This window comes from Acyrthosiphon pisum, chromosome X, assembly GCF_005508785.2.
Source record: "Acyrthosiphon pisum isolate AL4f chromosome X, pea_aphid_22Mar2018_4r6ur, whole genome shotgun sequence".
Lineage (NCBI taxonomy): Eukaryota > Metazoa > Arthropoda > Insecta > Hemiptera > Aphididae > Acyrthosiphon > Acyrthosiphon pisum.
Genome location: NC_042493.1, coordinates 30,849,895 through 30,865,251, shown reverse-complemented (window position 1 = coordinate 30,865,251; position 15,357 = coordinate 30,849,895). Strand labels below are relative to the sequence as shown.

Below are 15,357 nucleotides of genomic sequence, written 5' to 3'. Positions count from 1 at the left end.
AAATATTAAAATTAAATAACAAAACTCCACACCAATGATTAATTTAATATCAGTACCTATATCACAATATCAAATTATGAATTATAAAACTATAAAAGTCGAATGCCGATTGCTGATTGTAACTGTAACTTATAACCGATGTTCGATTACCGAATAACGACGAAACTAGGAAAGTCATTACGAAAATTCCGATTAAGTGTACAAATCATTATTAAGTTATTTTTTGTTCAATACTTCAATGGGACGATAGTCTTTAATCTAGATAAAATAATCTGAGAATCAACGAGCGTCGTCGATCCACAAAAAAATAATACTCTTATCACTCTTATAATTTTTCGGACAACTGCCAGCTAGCCGAGGCATTTGATATCAATAATAAAAAACATATATTATTAGATAAAGAAGTACATAGGTAAATGTAGTTAACCAGTCTTAAAAAAAGGTCATGGGGGGGGGGGGGATACGACACCCAAATCCCACCCCGTAATTACGCCACTGGAGCTTGCTGTGACCTCGTCCTCGTGATATTGTCTTTAAAAACTACATAATATTTACCTACTGCACTCAGTTTGTTAGGTATCTTGTGCTGTTTACGATTAGCGGCATTAGCCCATTTAAATAATGTTCAAGCCTCCTTAAAAAATGTCTGATGAAAAAAATGATTGATGTTAATGTGTTATTATACTTTATCATGTATATTGTATAGTACGAGTACATATTATAATATAAACTTTACTATTGGAACAATATTATAGTATATTGTACCTATATTATTAATAGACATATTACATGGTCTTATCTTAACATTAGATTCTGTTTTGGTCATTTTTAAAATGAATATTTTTTGTATTTGTCCCAATCCACCACATTGCCACATAGGTACAACAAATGAAAATATTGTACTTAATCAAGGTATTTCAAAAAAAAAAAATGCAAGTACATGATAATTTAAAAACTCGTAAATCACGGTTAATTTTAAAAAAAACAGGTAAGTGTGTGTGTCACCCTGCTGTATAGTAGGATGACTGTATTGGATGATGTTAAATTTGAATTCAATTTATATTCAATTCAAAATATTATTGTAGGTAGGTATACGAATTATGAAAAACGATTATGAGCGGAGATTATGAGGTTTATATTAACCTAGAATATTTTATATTATGTTTATATTTTAATTAATACGGTAGCCGGTTAAGTTGAATTATTATTTATTTATTATTATATTTGTATATAATAGTATACTTTAGAAGTTTCAAGTACCTACCTACCCGCGAATAATATTTTATAAATAATAAAATAAATCTGCTTCGTTTAAATAGCTAATTTTGTCCAAAATAACTATAAAATAAAACTGTCTTACTATTTTTTTTAGATTTTTTGGTTACAAAATAACCACTTACGTGGAATTATGTTTTAAAGTCTCAATCCTATTAGCTATAAAAGTTGAACATTTAATGCATTTTTAAATAGTTAATTTTATACATTTTGTCAAAATTCGAACTTTAAATGTTTATTATTTTAAAAAAATTGTGCCTATGTATTTTTAAAATTTTTCAACTGTTATGTAACAATACATCAGGAGCTCTGTATTAAATTTTCACGCTTTTTGAGTAAACAAAAACTATCAATTATAGGAATCGATAAAATAAACATATGGTGTCAATTTCAAGTATCTACAGTCATTCGTTTTTGAATTACAACAAATTAAAAAAATCGTTAGATGCATGAGAAGTCGAGTGAACAATGAATATTCAATGTAGTACAATTTTTAAATTCAAATGCTTATAAAAATTTAATTTGATTTACAGACATTTTTTTTTTTTTGATAAAGTTAGACAAATTTATGAGGAATCTTGTATTAAATCTTATATTTAAGAAGAATAATTTTTATGAATTTCTAACTCAAAATAATTTGCACATTTTTGTGACTTTTACGTATTTTTACGTAACTTAAAAACCTTATAAAAAAATTGTGACTATGTATTTTTAATATTTTTCATCTGTCAATATTGTAATAATATATTGGGAGCCTTGTATTAAATGTTCAAGCTTTTTTCCCAACGACTAAATTTTATTGATTTTTAAAAAATTATAAAATTAAAAATTGGAAACTTAAACGTAAATAGCTCAAAAAAATTTAAAAAATATATGTTTTATAGAAAATGCTAATATAAACATTCAGTGAAAATGTCATGTATGTATACGGTCATTCTTTTTAGAGTTACACCAAAAACCAAAATCGATTTTGTCGAAAACCAGTTTTGCGTAATCGTTCCCATTTTCTATTAATTTTTTTTTGTTTATTCAGGCGTTTTTGAATTACTGGGAATTTTAAATTTTGACTTCCCCAATGCTCCAAGTAAATTCACTTTCCCACCGGAAAACATACTGATGTAAAAAATCGAAGCACTATTGTAACTACTTGTCGTGTACACAGACAAAAAAAAATACTCATTGTAAAATCAATAAATTCAGCTCAGAATCTAAAACCATTTTATAGTTCGGAAAACAATTTAGCGCTTAAATCGGCTGATGGAACGTGTGCGATAATATTCAAATTGTTATTACCGCATCCAATCCACTCACTCGTCGGCGTTCGTCTCTATCGTAACACGATCACAATGAAAACTTGAAGTCCGGAAAAATAATATATAACCTATCATCGTAGTTTAATAATATGCATTAGGTTCGGTAAAACTTTTCCTCAGACATTGCGAAAGTTATCTGCCAGCGGCGGCGCCCGGTGACGAAAGGGTAAGTGTAAAACGATTATATTATTTTTATACGCGTACACTCTATAGGAAGCGGATTTTTTAATAATAATAATAATATTATACAACCTGCAAGCGAGCAGATAAAACGCGTACGTCAATCAAAATCCGTCGCCTCTGTGTGTGTCGTTCTCTTCCATCTCCATAACATAATATCATCGTATTATACGCCTGTCACCATCACGTCGTCTGATGCTACTCAACACTTTTTTTTGTACAACTTAAAAACCTAGCTACTAACATAATATTTCAATAAAAATAATATCGCTATCTCGTGCCTTTACAAGCATCTGTCCAAGTGAAATAACATTAGTAATTACCCGATACCGGTTAGGTAAGGTTGTTCACAAAAAGGTGATAAATAAAATTTATTTTTAAATTTAAATACTGATGATACCTAGTTATATATAAATTAATTATGATTAGTAATATAGTTCACGAGTGATGCATCATGAGTTGTAGCTATAATTATTGACATTATGAAAGATATAATATTAGAAAGCAGTGAGTGCCGTGGTCGATATAGTATTTCAGACTTTTATATTAGGGTCTTGTTTTTTTCACGAAACCTAACATTGTTTTCTCAGGAAACGGCTTATCGTCGACGACCGCGACGGTATGATGGTACGTGGGTACTATATAATTATTGTGATTTGTGACTAATATAGTAATTTATAAATTTATAAAGGTACGTAAAAAATAAAAATAAAACTTATTTAAGTAAATTAATTTTTTTTTTTTATATTTCATGAAATTTTTAAACACATTATTATTAATAATTTATATCATATATTATGATTATCTACATAACTAAAATATAGGTTCTTAATAATTCATGGGACACTGGGGCTGGGGAGGGTATAATATAGTTTTTTTTACATTTTATTTAGGTAAACCTACTTTATGGAATGGCCTACCACCTACGAGCTACGCGGCGCGGCGTCGTCGTTCATACGCAAAGGATATATCAGAGACAGCGGTGGAGGGAAGACACTATGGCACATACGATGTCTAGAACGTCTATTGGGTCTAATGGTTGTCCATTGGGCGCGAAATCGACATGGGTTCAAACGATGGGTTTCGTGAATAATAATTGTATGGAAAATAATAATAACTATTTGAGATTACAATAATGCTTAGCTTATAAATGTAATCACAACACGTCAATACACATCACGTAGTCATTATTAACACACGATTTATAATACAATTGACCGACAAGAATAGATATCCATATATATTCTAAACTACTTTAATCAATACAAAGTATAATATAGGTATGTGTGATAAACTGGCATTAATTACTAATGCCACTTTTGCTTACTTATGTTCTTTATAATCGATTTTACTTAGCAATTCATGGTTTTCGGATTTATATTATTTACTAATTACAAATTAGTGATGCGAACATCACTATATACATCAGCATGTAGCCGCCTGGCATTTAACGATGAAATAATGTGCGTCGTTATATCGTCCGAGCCAGCTGTTCGTATTATTCACAAAATCATATTATACAAATGAGGAATCACTAACGAAACTGTCAAATATGTTATGAACTTTTTCAAGCATAATATGTTAATATTTTATCAATAGTTAAATTCCAAAACTGGATAAAAAATTAAAAACTATACTGAATCAAGCACAACCACCACAGATCTATTATAGCAGCGGCGGTAAGATCAAGCGAGGTTATTTCCGGACAATACAGCTATAATAGTATACATAAACTGTATTAAAACTGTAATGCGTATTTATGATATAAAATTAGAATTTTCCAGTAGGATGCATAATAGTTTTGGAAAAAATAAGTCAAGGGATGAAAAATGTAAACTAAAACAAGTTAGTAATGGGAAGGTAGTGAGGTACCTTCGTGATACAGCTGCTGTATAATCTCAGTATGGTCCGACGAATAAATATATTATTATTTTACGACTGTGAAATCTCGTTTAGGTTTGAACTTTGAGAACTCGTAGAAAATCGTTGCCGTCCTGGATTATCAAATGATAGTTTTAACTTACACTTCAAATGCCAAAACATAAATCTAACATTGTAAAAAGTCCGAAAACTGCAGTCTTCAGTTAAAGAATAAATGTATTAATGTTGAATAAAAAAGTTGAGATCACTTATAAGTTATGACTTATGAGTGTTACCATATAACTAACTAACGGAACTCATAAATCGACATTATATCGAGGATTAATAATAATAATCGTTCAATCACTAATCAGCTATAAAACATTAATTAACTATAATGGGTACTCCGATAACATTTTAAAGCGTGAAGGTCAACTGGTATTGAGCTTAGCACAGAGTATATGATGCACTAAAAACAAGTATTGAAAATATTGTTCTTACACCATTGTAAGCAGTAAAAATTCTTTGATTATCAACTCGGTCAAAAAGCTTAACAATTTAATACAAGATCCCACACAAGTGTTTTTTATTGAAATTTAAACATGTTAAAAATATTATTTTTTTTTATACATCATGAAAAAATTCGTCGAAATCACAAATATTTTCTTATTATTTTTTAGTTAAAAATTTATATAATTTTCAATTTATAAGGCTCAGGCTTGAAAATCGAATACAATGATCTTCATTAGTTTTTCACATCACCATTAAAAAATGTCAAAAATACATATGCATCATTTTTTTTTTATATAATTTGAATTTCAAATTTTGACAAAATTTGATAGGTAGTTAACAAAGGACAACAATTTTGATTTTTTGTTTCAGAACTTATTATAATCGTTGTAGGGACTTGAAACTTTTTTTGCCATTACGAAAGTATATGATTATTTTCTAAACACAGCGAAAATTACTTATAATTTATAAATTATCATACTTAATAATAATATTAATATTAGGTATATGATATAAAATAATTAATTTTAATTAAGCTTTTTGACTTTGTTTGGAATTGTTTTATTTCGCTCCAACAATGCGATACTAATATACCTACATCAACAAACATTCACGACGACCCGCCATTACTGGACGATTAAACTCGAAACTTTCAACAAAATGCACACCATTATTAATATTAAATTGCTTAGAAATGATAAATAATTGCGTATTCACTGGGCCAGTTTAATTGTATCAGTGGTAAATAAATTCGAATTTAGAACGACCGATATGTCACGGTTCGCCAGCGAAACGTCTCTCGACCACGATATTGTATCCCTTTAGGACAAAAATCTAGAAATGCAACCGTTACGACCGTCCGCGGTGATTATTAGTGGTCTGTCTCGGTTCATCTGCGGCAAAGGAATCGGATTTCCGGACAGCCGTTATCGGTTCATTGTGCTGCGGAATGCCATGCAGGACTACCGTTAACTTGACTTATCTGCTGGAATCCGACGAAGATACATTTAGGACCCTAGACGAATGACGGCATTGAGTTTTGCGTCAGACTACGTGTTTTGTTCGAGACATGTAAAATGTATAAATCGTATATATATTATATTATGCGCGCCGAACTATACTATTAGTTTTCAAAGACAATCTATACACATAATCGTCTGTTGTATGGAAGCCGTGGTTGTTACTAAGTTTGGGCTATAAATCTATTTCGAGACAAAAGCCATCCCTTCAAATTAATACGAAAATTTCGAGTATGTATTCTATGTAATATTATTTCGCTTAGGTACGTTTAACAATCACTCAACATATTTGTCAAACAGGCTACCGGAAGTGCCTTCTGACAATAGTATAATAGTACATAATATTATATTATTATATACCTATTGATTATATTTTTTACTGTGTCCATGACCATTAAACGTTTCAGACGACATTTTAGTGTTTAAAGTGAAAACATAAACGAACACGGCAACGTCAGTGATTATACGATCACTATTCACCGAAGGTACGAGTATATTATAAGTACCTACCATTTATAATGAATTATAAATTTCACACGATATTTTCAGTGGCCACTCAAACAGGGGCTTGTGAGTCACGTAAAAAATAGTGTTTGGTGTTTGGGTACAACTATATTATTATTATATAAGCGATATGACATGAGTAAGACGTAGTCTATTACGAAGAAAAATATGTGGTATCGGTATTTTGTGGCGAGAGCACGTGTCATTTGTTATTCGCGGTTCAAACGGCACGTCGATCGCGCTGAAAAAATCAATTAATCATGGCGTGTAAATAAAAGACACATTAAGCCGGCAGTAAGTAGTCATATTAATATAAAAGAGGGGTCGGTTGTATATGCGGCAAGACCTGGCAATAATCCTCCAGGCGGGGGCGGCGTAGGGGCGGCCGGGACCGCACCGGGGACTTTGGGACGCGAGTGTTTTCGCACTATAAAAGAGGTTTTGGTTTTGATAGTCTAATAAATTACTCGCCGGTAACCCTCATCGACGAGGATTTGTGCAAGATTGATGGGAAAAGATAAACGCGAAAAAAAGAGAGTGAGAGGGGAGAGGGAGTGAGAGAGATAGAGAGAGAAAGACTTTGGATGATGATAATAATAATAATAATAAAAAAAAGCAAAGGAATAAGAAAAGATACTATGCACACACACACTTCGGTTTGGTGCACGCGCCATAAACATTTCACTTACGGCATAGGTTAGGTCTTTTATCCGATACGTTGTTGGGGAAAGGCGAAAAAAAGTCATATTTATATGCACACGCGGCCCTTGAATCGCCTGTATACGCGACCCTCGGGTATACCAGACCACCCTCGTCATTTTCGTCATTGATAAACAAGACTTGCAATCTGGTCGTCAACTGCATAATCTCTTCGATATTATTACACATTTATTATTATATACACTGCACCCGCGTCCCGCACTGTCCTCTGGCCTTTCGGGGTCCGAGTTGGGTCCTGCATGCGTTACGCACGAGAAACTATTCATGTTGTATAAATAGGTATAATAATAACATATTATTATTATTATTAGGCGATTGAATAAACGAGAAAATTGTACAAACATGTTATTATGATATAATGATGTTATTAGAACTATAATAATTCGGTTACACCGACGAGTTAATAATATTATGATAATTGTTTCGTGTAATCGTGTATGCATTACCCTCCCGATGACTATTATTTCTGTCAGCTTTTAGTTTTAATTTAATCGTAAGGTGGCATGTCGTTCTCTAAGTCAATATAATTTGGTTGCAAATAGAATATATTCTGTAGGTACTTGAGGCTTTAGGGCATTGTTTACTGAACTTAGGAAAATAAACGATAACAATAGTAGGTATTCGGATGATGACTTTCGAGTAGCTCATTAACGAATATAACGATTCCAAAGAAGTGCTGTACTGCAAAGGCAACTACAGTATCTGTTTAATTAAGGTGACAATACGGTTGTTAGTCCCCACTCCCGGCTGTATTATTAGGTGCGTTATTGCTGTAAGAATACAGAAAATCAATAACCCGAAAAATTTAAATTACCTATTCTATTTTAAAACGTAGGTATAGGTACTACATCGAATAAAAAAGGTCGGATGTTTTTATGTTTCATTCAGTATATTATATTGTTATAATAAATTAAATTGAGTATCCAATAGGTATTGCTTTTCGATTTGTATTCTCTGAACTTTTCTAAGTAATATTGTCGGTACCTACTATACCTATATATTCATTAATTCGTAAAAAAAAAAATAAATCCATCGTCTATGTTTCTGTCATACTTTAACAAAACAAAGTTTCTCAAACTTTAAGCCTGGTAAACTTGCCTGTTTTTTTATTAAAAACTTTTAAGAAATTTTATATGGTTTAACTTCGAGCTCGTTATTATAATTAATATCGACTTCTTACGACGTTTTTCTTGACTCTCGTGAATTTTCTGTCTCTCCTCAAAAACTTTATACAATTTAAAGTTTAAAAGTTTACGATATCTGCTTGTATATACAATATTACAATATACATAATACATCAATGGCAATGTCAAGTAAACGAACATAGAGAAGTGTTGGAGTGTTGTATAATATAAAGTTATAAGCGAATAATAAAAAATTTAAAAATATATTATGTAAATTTGATTTTATGATGGATATTTTTATAAAAACAAACTAAAATTATATACGTTTAAAATAAAATGAATTATTACTGTTGTTTTTAACCATCTCTTATACGCATGCACTAACCTGATTAATCCTATAAAATCATTATATATATATAATTGTAATTGTGATTTTTTCCAAATTAAATGTATACCTAGTTAGTTTTATATAATAACAGATTACCTAAATATATAAGTATTATTTAAACACTCATTTTTTATGACAATACAATTTACTGTCGATATTAATAATTATGGTATATTTATACTTATTTCTATTCAGTTGAAGAGTGGTTGGTTGGCTAATTCTCACTACACTTACGGGTTTTTAGAAGAGGGTTGTTGGAAGGATTTAAAATATTAATTTTACCAAGTTATATATATTTTTACAGATCCTATAAACTTACAACTATAAACACTAAACTAAATCGAACACGATATAGCTGATAAAGGAGTATAGTAAACAAAAATATTAATAATTGTTTCTATTGAAAATATTGAATGAACATAGCACGTTTATGAGAGCTCCAAAGATATCAATCGGATTATTTTATGGTTATTAAACCAAAATAAAGATATTTTTTCCACTAAATCGTTTTCATGGAAAATTCACATAGTTCATATGACAATACCAAGTAATAATAATTAAATTTAATATTCATTGACATCAAATTTAAAAATAATATAAATTTGGTTTTTAGCAAGAAAAATAAATGTTGTGAGAGAATCGAAACGCATATAGGTACCATAATGTATAATTAAATACATAGCATTTCTCAAAACTGATTTATCTCTCTGGCAAACTGATTTTTCAAATATATAGTAGGTACGTAAAAAAAACTGTGGAAGCGTGCAAATAAAATATAATCGGATTTGCCCAAAAAAATCAGAACTATCGCTGTAACCGTTGCTGGGATACGAAACGGGACATTGCACGGAATGATACAAAACGCATTTGTTGCCATCAAGATATTTGTGTACATTTTATAATATATATGTGAGCGTGTAAGCCTGTGACCTAATCCCGTGTGCACTGCCTTTGCATAATATCATGTACGAGACTCCGCTGAAGTATATTTATGTTTTATTACCACATGAGAACATTATGTCGGTTAAACCAACAAAGAGAGGTCGGAAAGAAACACGAAAATTGTATCACGAGTATAGTCTTGGTGAATTACAGTTTATGTACATTTTATTATTTTAAACTAGGGCTTGCATTTGAAAAAAATTCCGTTTTACGTTATTTACAAAAAACGTTACACAATTATTGCGTTTATCATTATTTAGAATAATGTTAATACCTATTAAATTTTTTGATAATAACTAATGTGGGTAGGTAATTGCCCAGATATGGAATATAATATAATCATTTTTAATGTCCATATGCATGAAATAGATATTTCTACGAAACCAATATAACATTTAAATTAATTAATTTTAAATTATTTCGTTTTGCATTATTTTCCGTTCAATGAAATTCTATAAATTACGTTTTGCGTTATGTTTCGTTTAATGATATTGTACCTATAATAAATTTTGTTAATCATTATGTTTTGTTTTGCACTATTTAATTATTTTAGATTATCGCTTTTTGTTATAATTACGTTTACAAATTTAAATCGTTTTTTGTCAAATAATACAACGTTATTATAACGTTAACAAGCCCTGTTTTAAACATATAATATTTACCGATTACTTACTGAAAAAATGTATTTGTTTAAAATATAATATAGTAAATCTACTTTATAGTCTATATATTAAGACTTAAGAGCGTAAGATAAATACGTACTTATATTCAAGTCCTTTGAAAAATTGTGAAATTAATAATATCAAGTTATACAAAAAATATTTATAGTGATTTTGTAATTGAATTTTTTTTTTCATTTTTGTAAGCTATTCGGAAAAATTCAATTTAACGGTTTTGATCGTAACTGAGATTTTCTAAAGTTAAAAGTACCTACTCAAGTATAAGTTGTCAATATGATTAATCTCATATTGAAAGATATTTAGTTAACAAAGACATTCAACATGTTTCCATAATTCCATTGTTAAGACAAGGTTTTCTTTGAGACGTTTGAGATGGGTCTGGAAAATGATATTGAAAACGTGTTGTTATTGACTAGAAGGGGAATTTATGACAGTCGGTAACAGTGTGATTTAAATGCATCAATACTATACTAAAATACAATGCATTGTAATTTATCTTATATTTTTTTCATATTCTGTAGATATTAGGTATATATGACATTCATTATCACAGTATTTAAAATTCGAATTTTAGTTAAAATGTCCTATACCTACAAGTATACCAATATGGCTATATTTATGTACTGAGAAGTAATAGAAGTAATAGGTAAAATTTAAAACAAGGTAGAAAAATAAGTAATAAGGTAATTTTGTGATGTATAGTTAGTATAAATATTAAAAGCAATGGTTTCTTAATTAATATTGATAGGTATATATAAAATACTATGGGTAGGTAATAAAAAGTTAAACAATTTACCTATAGATTAAATTTCATTAAAAAAATCTAGAAGATCCGTGGATGTTAGGTAGGTACATTATATTAATGTACCTACGGATCAGATAGGCATGTTTGTAGAGACTCAAGACTGTTCTGAACATTTTGTTGTAGGTATTTTTATTGTATTTTTCATTGAAACTAAACTCACATAGTCACAATAATACAACAACATTCAAAAAGTACAACAATAACAATGCGAGACGTATCGTTTACCTAGCATAAATCATAAGTTTTATAATAGAATTATAAACGATGTTCTATTGTACTAGAACCCCTTAATTAATTCATATTATACGAGTTTTAATACTAAAGTTTACTTCACTTGGTTAGTTTGAATTGTAAATCATATAAGTAAGAATTAAGAAAGTATGTACCTACGTAAGAACTATAATGTTATACATAATATTATATTATAATAAAATTCCTCTGAAATAATATTATATAATATTTAAATGTATTTTCAGGTGTAGTACATCATACAATATTTCACTAGACCAAATACATAATAATATATTGTTTTATTAATTAATGTAATTGAATAATTGAACATTATTTATGAGTACATTTATTTCTACATTTTACCTATAATAATAATTGAAGTTACAAACTATTATATTATTATTTTATAATAAAGTACACACATAAATATTTATTGTGCCCATTTAGGACCGCTTTAATATTATTTAGTAAAAAACATTATAAGTGTTATACTGTTACATCATAATATCGTTCAAAGTATAATGGAAGTACCTACTATAACGTCTATTATCTATTATATATCTATATTATTTATATTATGTTTGAAAACCATACATTTCTGTTATTTTTATTAAGTTTGTTCATTAATTTTGACAGTTATCATAAACTCATTGTTCAATTATTAAAAGGGCTTTAAAAAACACAACTTGAATGGTGATTGGGATTTATGAAATTATAAATTGTCAATTTTGTTTGCCATCACAAGGAAAAACCTAACGCCTAACATTAAGTTGTTTCTTAGATTAATATATTAGGATAATATTTCATTAAGCACCTATAATAAAAAAATAATATAAAATAAACAAAACTTAAATTTACTAGCCTAAACCGTTCTAATAATTACAGGAAATGACACAAATATGATATTAGTTGGACTAAAAAGGCATATTATAATTATTATTACCTATGTAGGGCGTAGGCAGTAAGTATAGTGGTAGCTGCACGTAAGAAAGGATTGTTGTTGAAATATTATTCCAATATTAACAATCACTTAATTGTCTTAACACGTTATTGGTATACACGGCTTAATAAAATATACAATATTCTGAATTATCACTATATCCATACCATTATACCAATCATGGTATTATAAACATAACCATTTACCATACTAAACTTTAATTTAGTATAGGTACTAACACAAATTCAACATATGCATAAAATATATTTTTTCCAGAAGCCAAATATGTCATAACAGTATAGCACTATAAAATAGTCTTACTGCGTAGTGCGTACATCATAATTTAAATTATAATTAATAATTATTATCAATCTTTACCCGTTGAACGGAGTCCAGCCGTTTCTTTTGACAGCTGGTACTTGGACTGCTGTCCATCGGGTTTGGAGTTCATCGCGACGGCGGTCGGCTGTATCTGAAAACAGTTAAAAGAGAAAAAAAACGGGTTTCAAACTATTCGCTATCATATTATGATATTATTGAAATACCTACGCTAATCATGTAACTTGGTATTATGTGTGTTTGTGTGTTTATATGTGTGAGTGCGATAAGGTTAGATGCACAGAAGGGTCGTAAGTGGGATGTGTGCCATGTGGGGGGTGGTGGAAAAGTTTAGGGTGTAGTGTACCGACAAAACATATTAATAATATTATATACGTCGTCGTCGTTTCGTTTAACGTGTGCCTGCAAAGGTTTATGTATATATACACGTCGTCGTGGTGCTGCATGACTCGATGAGACGTATAGTTTGTCGCAAGAGGTACCTTGTATATTATAATATGCTTGAATGATTGTCAATAAAATGAAACACAACTCATAATATGAGACAAATAAAAATAATTCATAATAAATAAAACGATAAAAACAACAAATATATTTATAATAATAAAAACTCGTTACAACATTTGTCACAAAAACGAACCTACAGAAATTAATAGATGGAAAATAATATAATGCGATATTTGCTCGTGTCAGTGACAGTGGCGTCATCTGTGGAGGGAGGGAGAGGAAGGTTGACGAGTTAAAAATGTTATCCTATTGTTGTTGAGATCAGAATTTATACTTAATATTATGAGTCTGTTTTGTTATGTATTTAAATTGTTTTCATATATATATATATATATATATATATATAAATGCATTGATTAAATAATGCGTTGCTATATCATATTTTACTTTAAAAAAAAAGTAGGTGATGTGTATCTAAAAACATGCATCTACTCATGTACTAATGATAATTGTTCGACCAACAGGATAAATATATAAGCTCCTTATACCCTCATAAATTGGAGACTATAACGTTAAAATCAGGACATTTTTTATAGGCTGCAAATAACTAGATAATAGTTATTAGAAATAATATGGGAAAATATGAAATGACGCCACTGACAATTCGGCGGGCGACCGGTACAGTTTATTTGAAACGATCATTGTAACCATATTATAATAATTCTGATTGCTTAATACTAATACTAATAAATTGTATCATATTAATAATTTATTATAATACGGTCGTTGCAGCGGTAGACCGTTTTTCTGCCGCCGACGACGATGAGCAGAGTCGCGTATTTACCGGATTATTCGGACGCGAATTTCTTCGCTTCAGAGACGGTAGTAAGTCGTGTCGTCACGGCTAGACGATGGTCAAGACTTGTGGTAGTGACGAAGTGGCACGGCAGTGGCGACGGTGCAGCGAGACAGTGGAGTGAGCTCGAAGACAGCAGTCGGCTGCAGACCAGCGAATGTCGTCGGAATGGATTTCACCAGAGTGAAAACAGGGCACGTCGCGGTATTCCCCCCCCGCGAGCTCCGGGTCGAAGCCACCCCCGTCGGACTTACCGGGGCCCGGCGTAGGCGTGCGTGTCGCGCAAGCGCACGTAATCCACACGTCGACCGCCTTCCCACGGACGCGAGTCCGCCTACAACCCCTTCACCCCCCCACCGAGAACCCCCCCGTGAAAAGTCCCCCCCGGCCAGTCACTGATCGCGTTTACCCCTTTTCGTCCACTCTAATCACGGCAGCGGCGGTGGGCCTATATATATAATATTATACTGACTAATACGATATCGATTAGTTCGTAAGCAGAACGGCACGGGATTCGAGCCGCAGAGCAATTTTTTTTCTCACCGTTTTTCCGCGTATTGTACTCGCAGACCTATATTATTATATTTGCGTACGTACTGTATACCTAAATAAAAACACGTATCTGGTGCTCCAATATGATTTATCGGTGGTGAATTTATATTCATTAATATTATTACATAAATATTCTGTCACCAGCGCGGACTTCATACTACAATATTGAATACGTATAATATATAAATACTTATAAAATATTATAAAATGCGTGGGAGAGGGGATAAGGGTGGATCAGGGAACTAACTACAACAGCCGTTAAACCTGTCAAAATACCTACAATAATTTACACTAACCGAAATAATTACAAAAAAGATAAATATAATAAAAAATATGGTTTTGAGAATAGCAATCAGAATTACTATACTGTACTAGGTAAGTACCTAATCAAGGCCGGTCTTAGAGATTTTTCCACCCTAGGCAAATCTAATTTACACTGCCCTTATTCAATAGTTAAATTGTTTGGGGGAGAGGGAGGTATATAAGTAAGTAAATATTAAAATAAATATTATGTGAAAAAATACGAGTCATATTTTAAGACCGACACGGTGGTGAAATTATGTACTATCATAAATTATAAAAAGCAGGTAAGTGGATGTCACTCTGCTGTACAGTAGATTTCAAGTGAGTCATTGAATAATAGATTGTATTAGACTTGAATTCAATGATAAA

General features: G+C 30.6%; 1 protein-coding gene across 9 annotated transcripts in view; it reads right to left on the bottom strand.

The window, feature by feature from the left end:
- Positions 1-15,357, bottom strand: part of LOC100164132 (glutamate decarboxylase) — a 140,637-nt gene that overhangs the window by 91,748 nt on the left and 33,532 nt on the right. For 6 of the 9 annotated variants that reach the window (XM_029485547.1, XM_029485571.1, XM_029485567.1 and 3 more), the window contains one exon: positions 12,870-12,963. In XM_029485547.1, coding sequence (XP_029341407.1) covers positions 12,870-12,963 — 94 coding nt within the window. The other 3 variants (XM_029485552.1, XM_029485583.1, XM_029485578.1) reach the window with 3 other exon arrangements.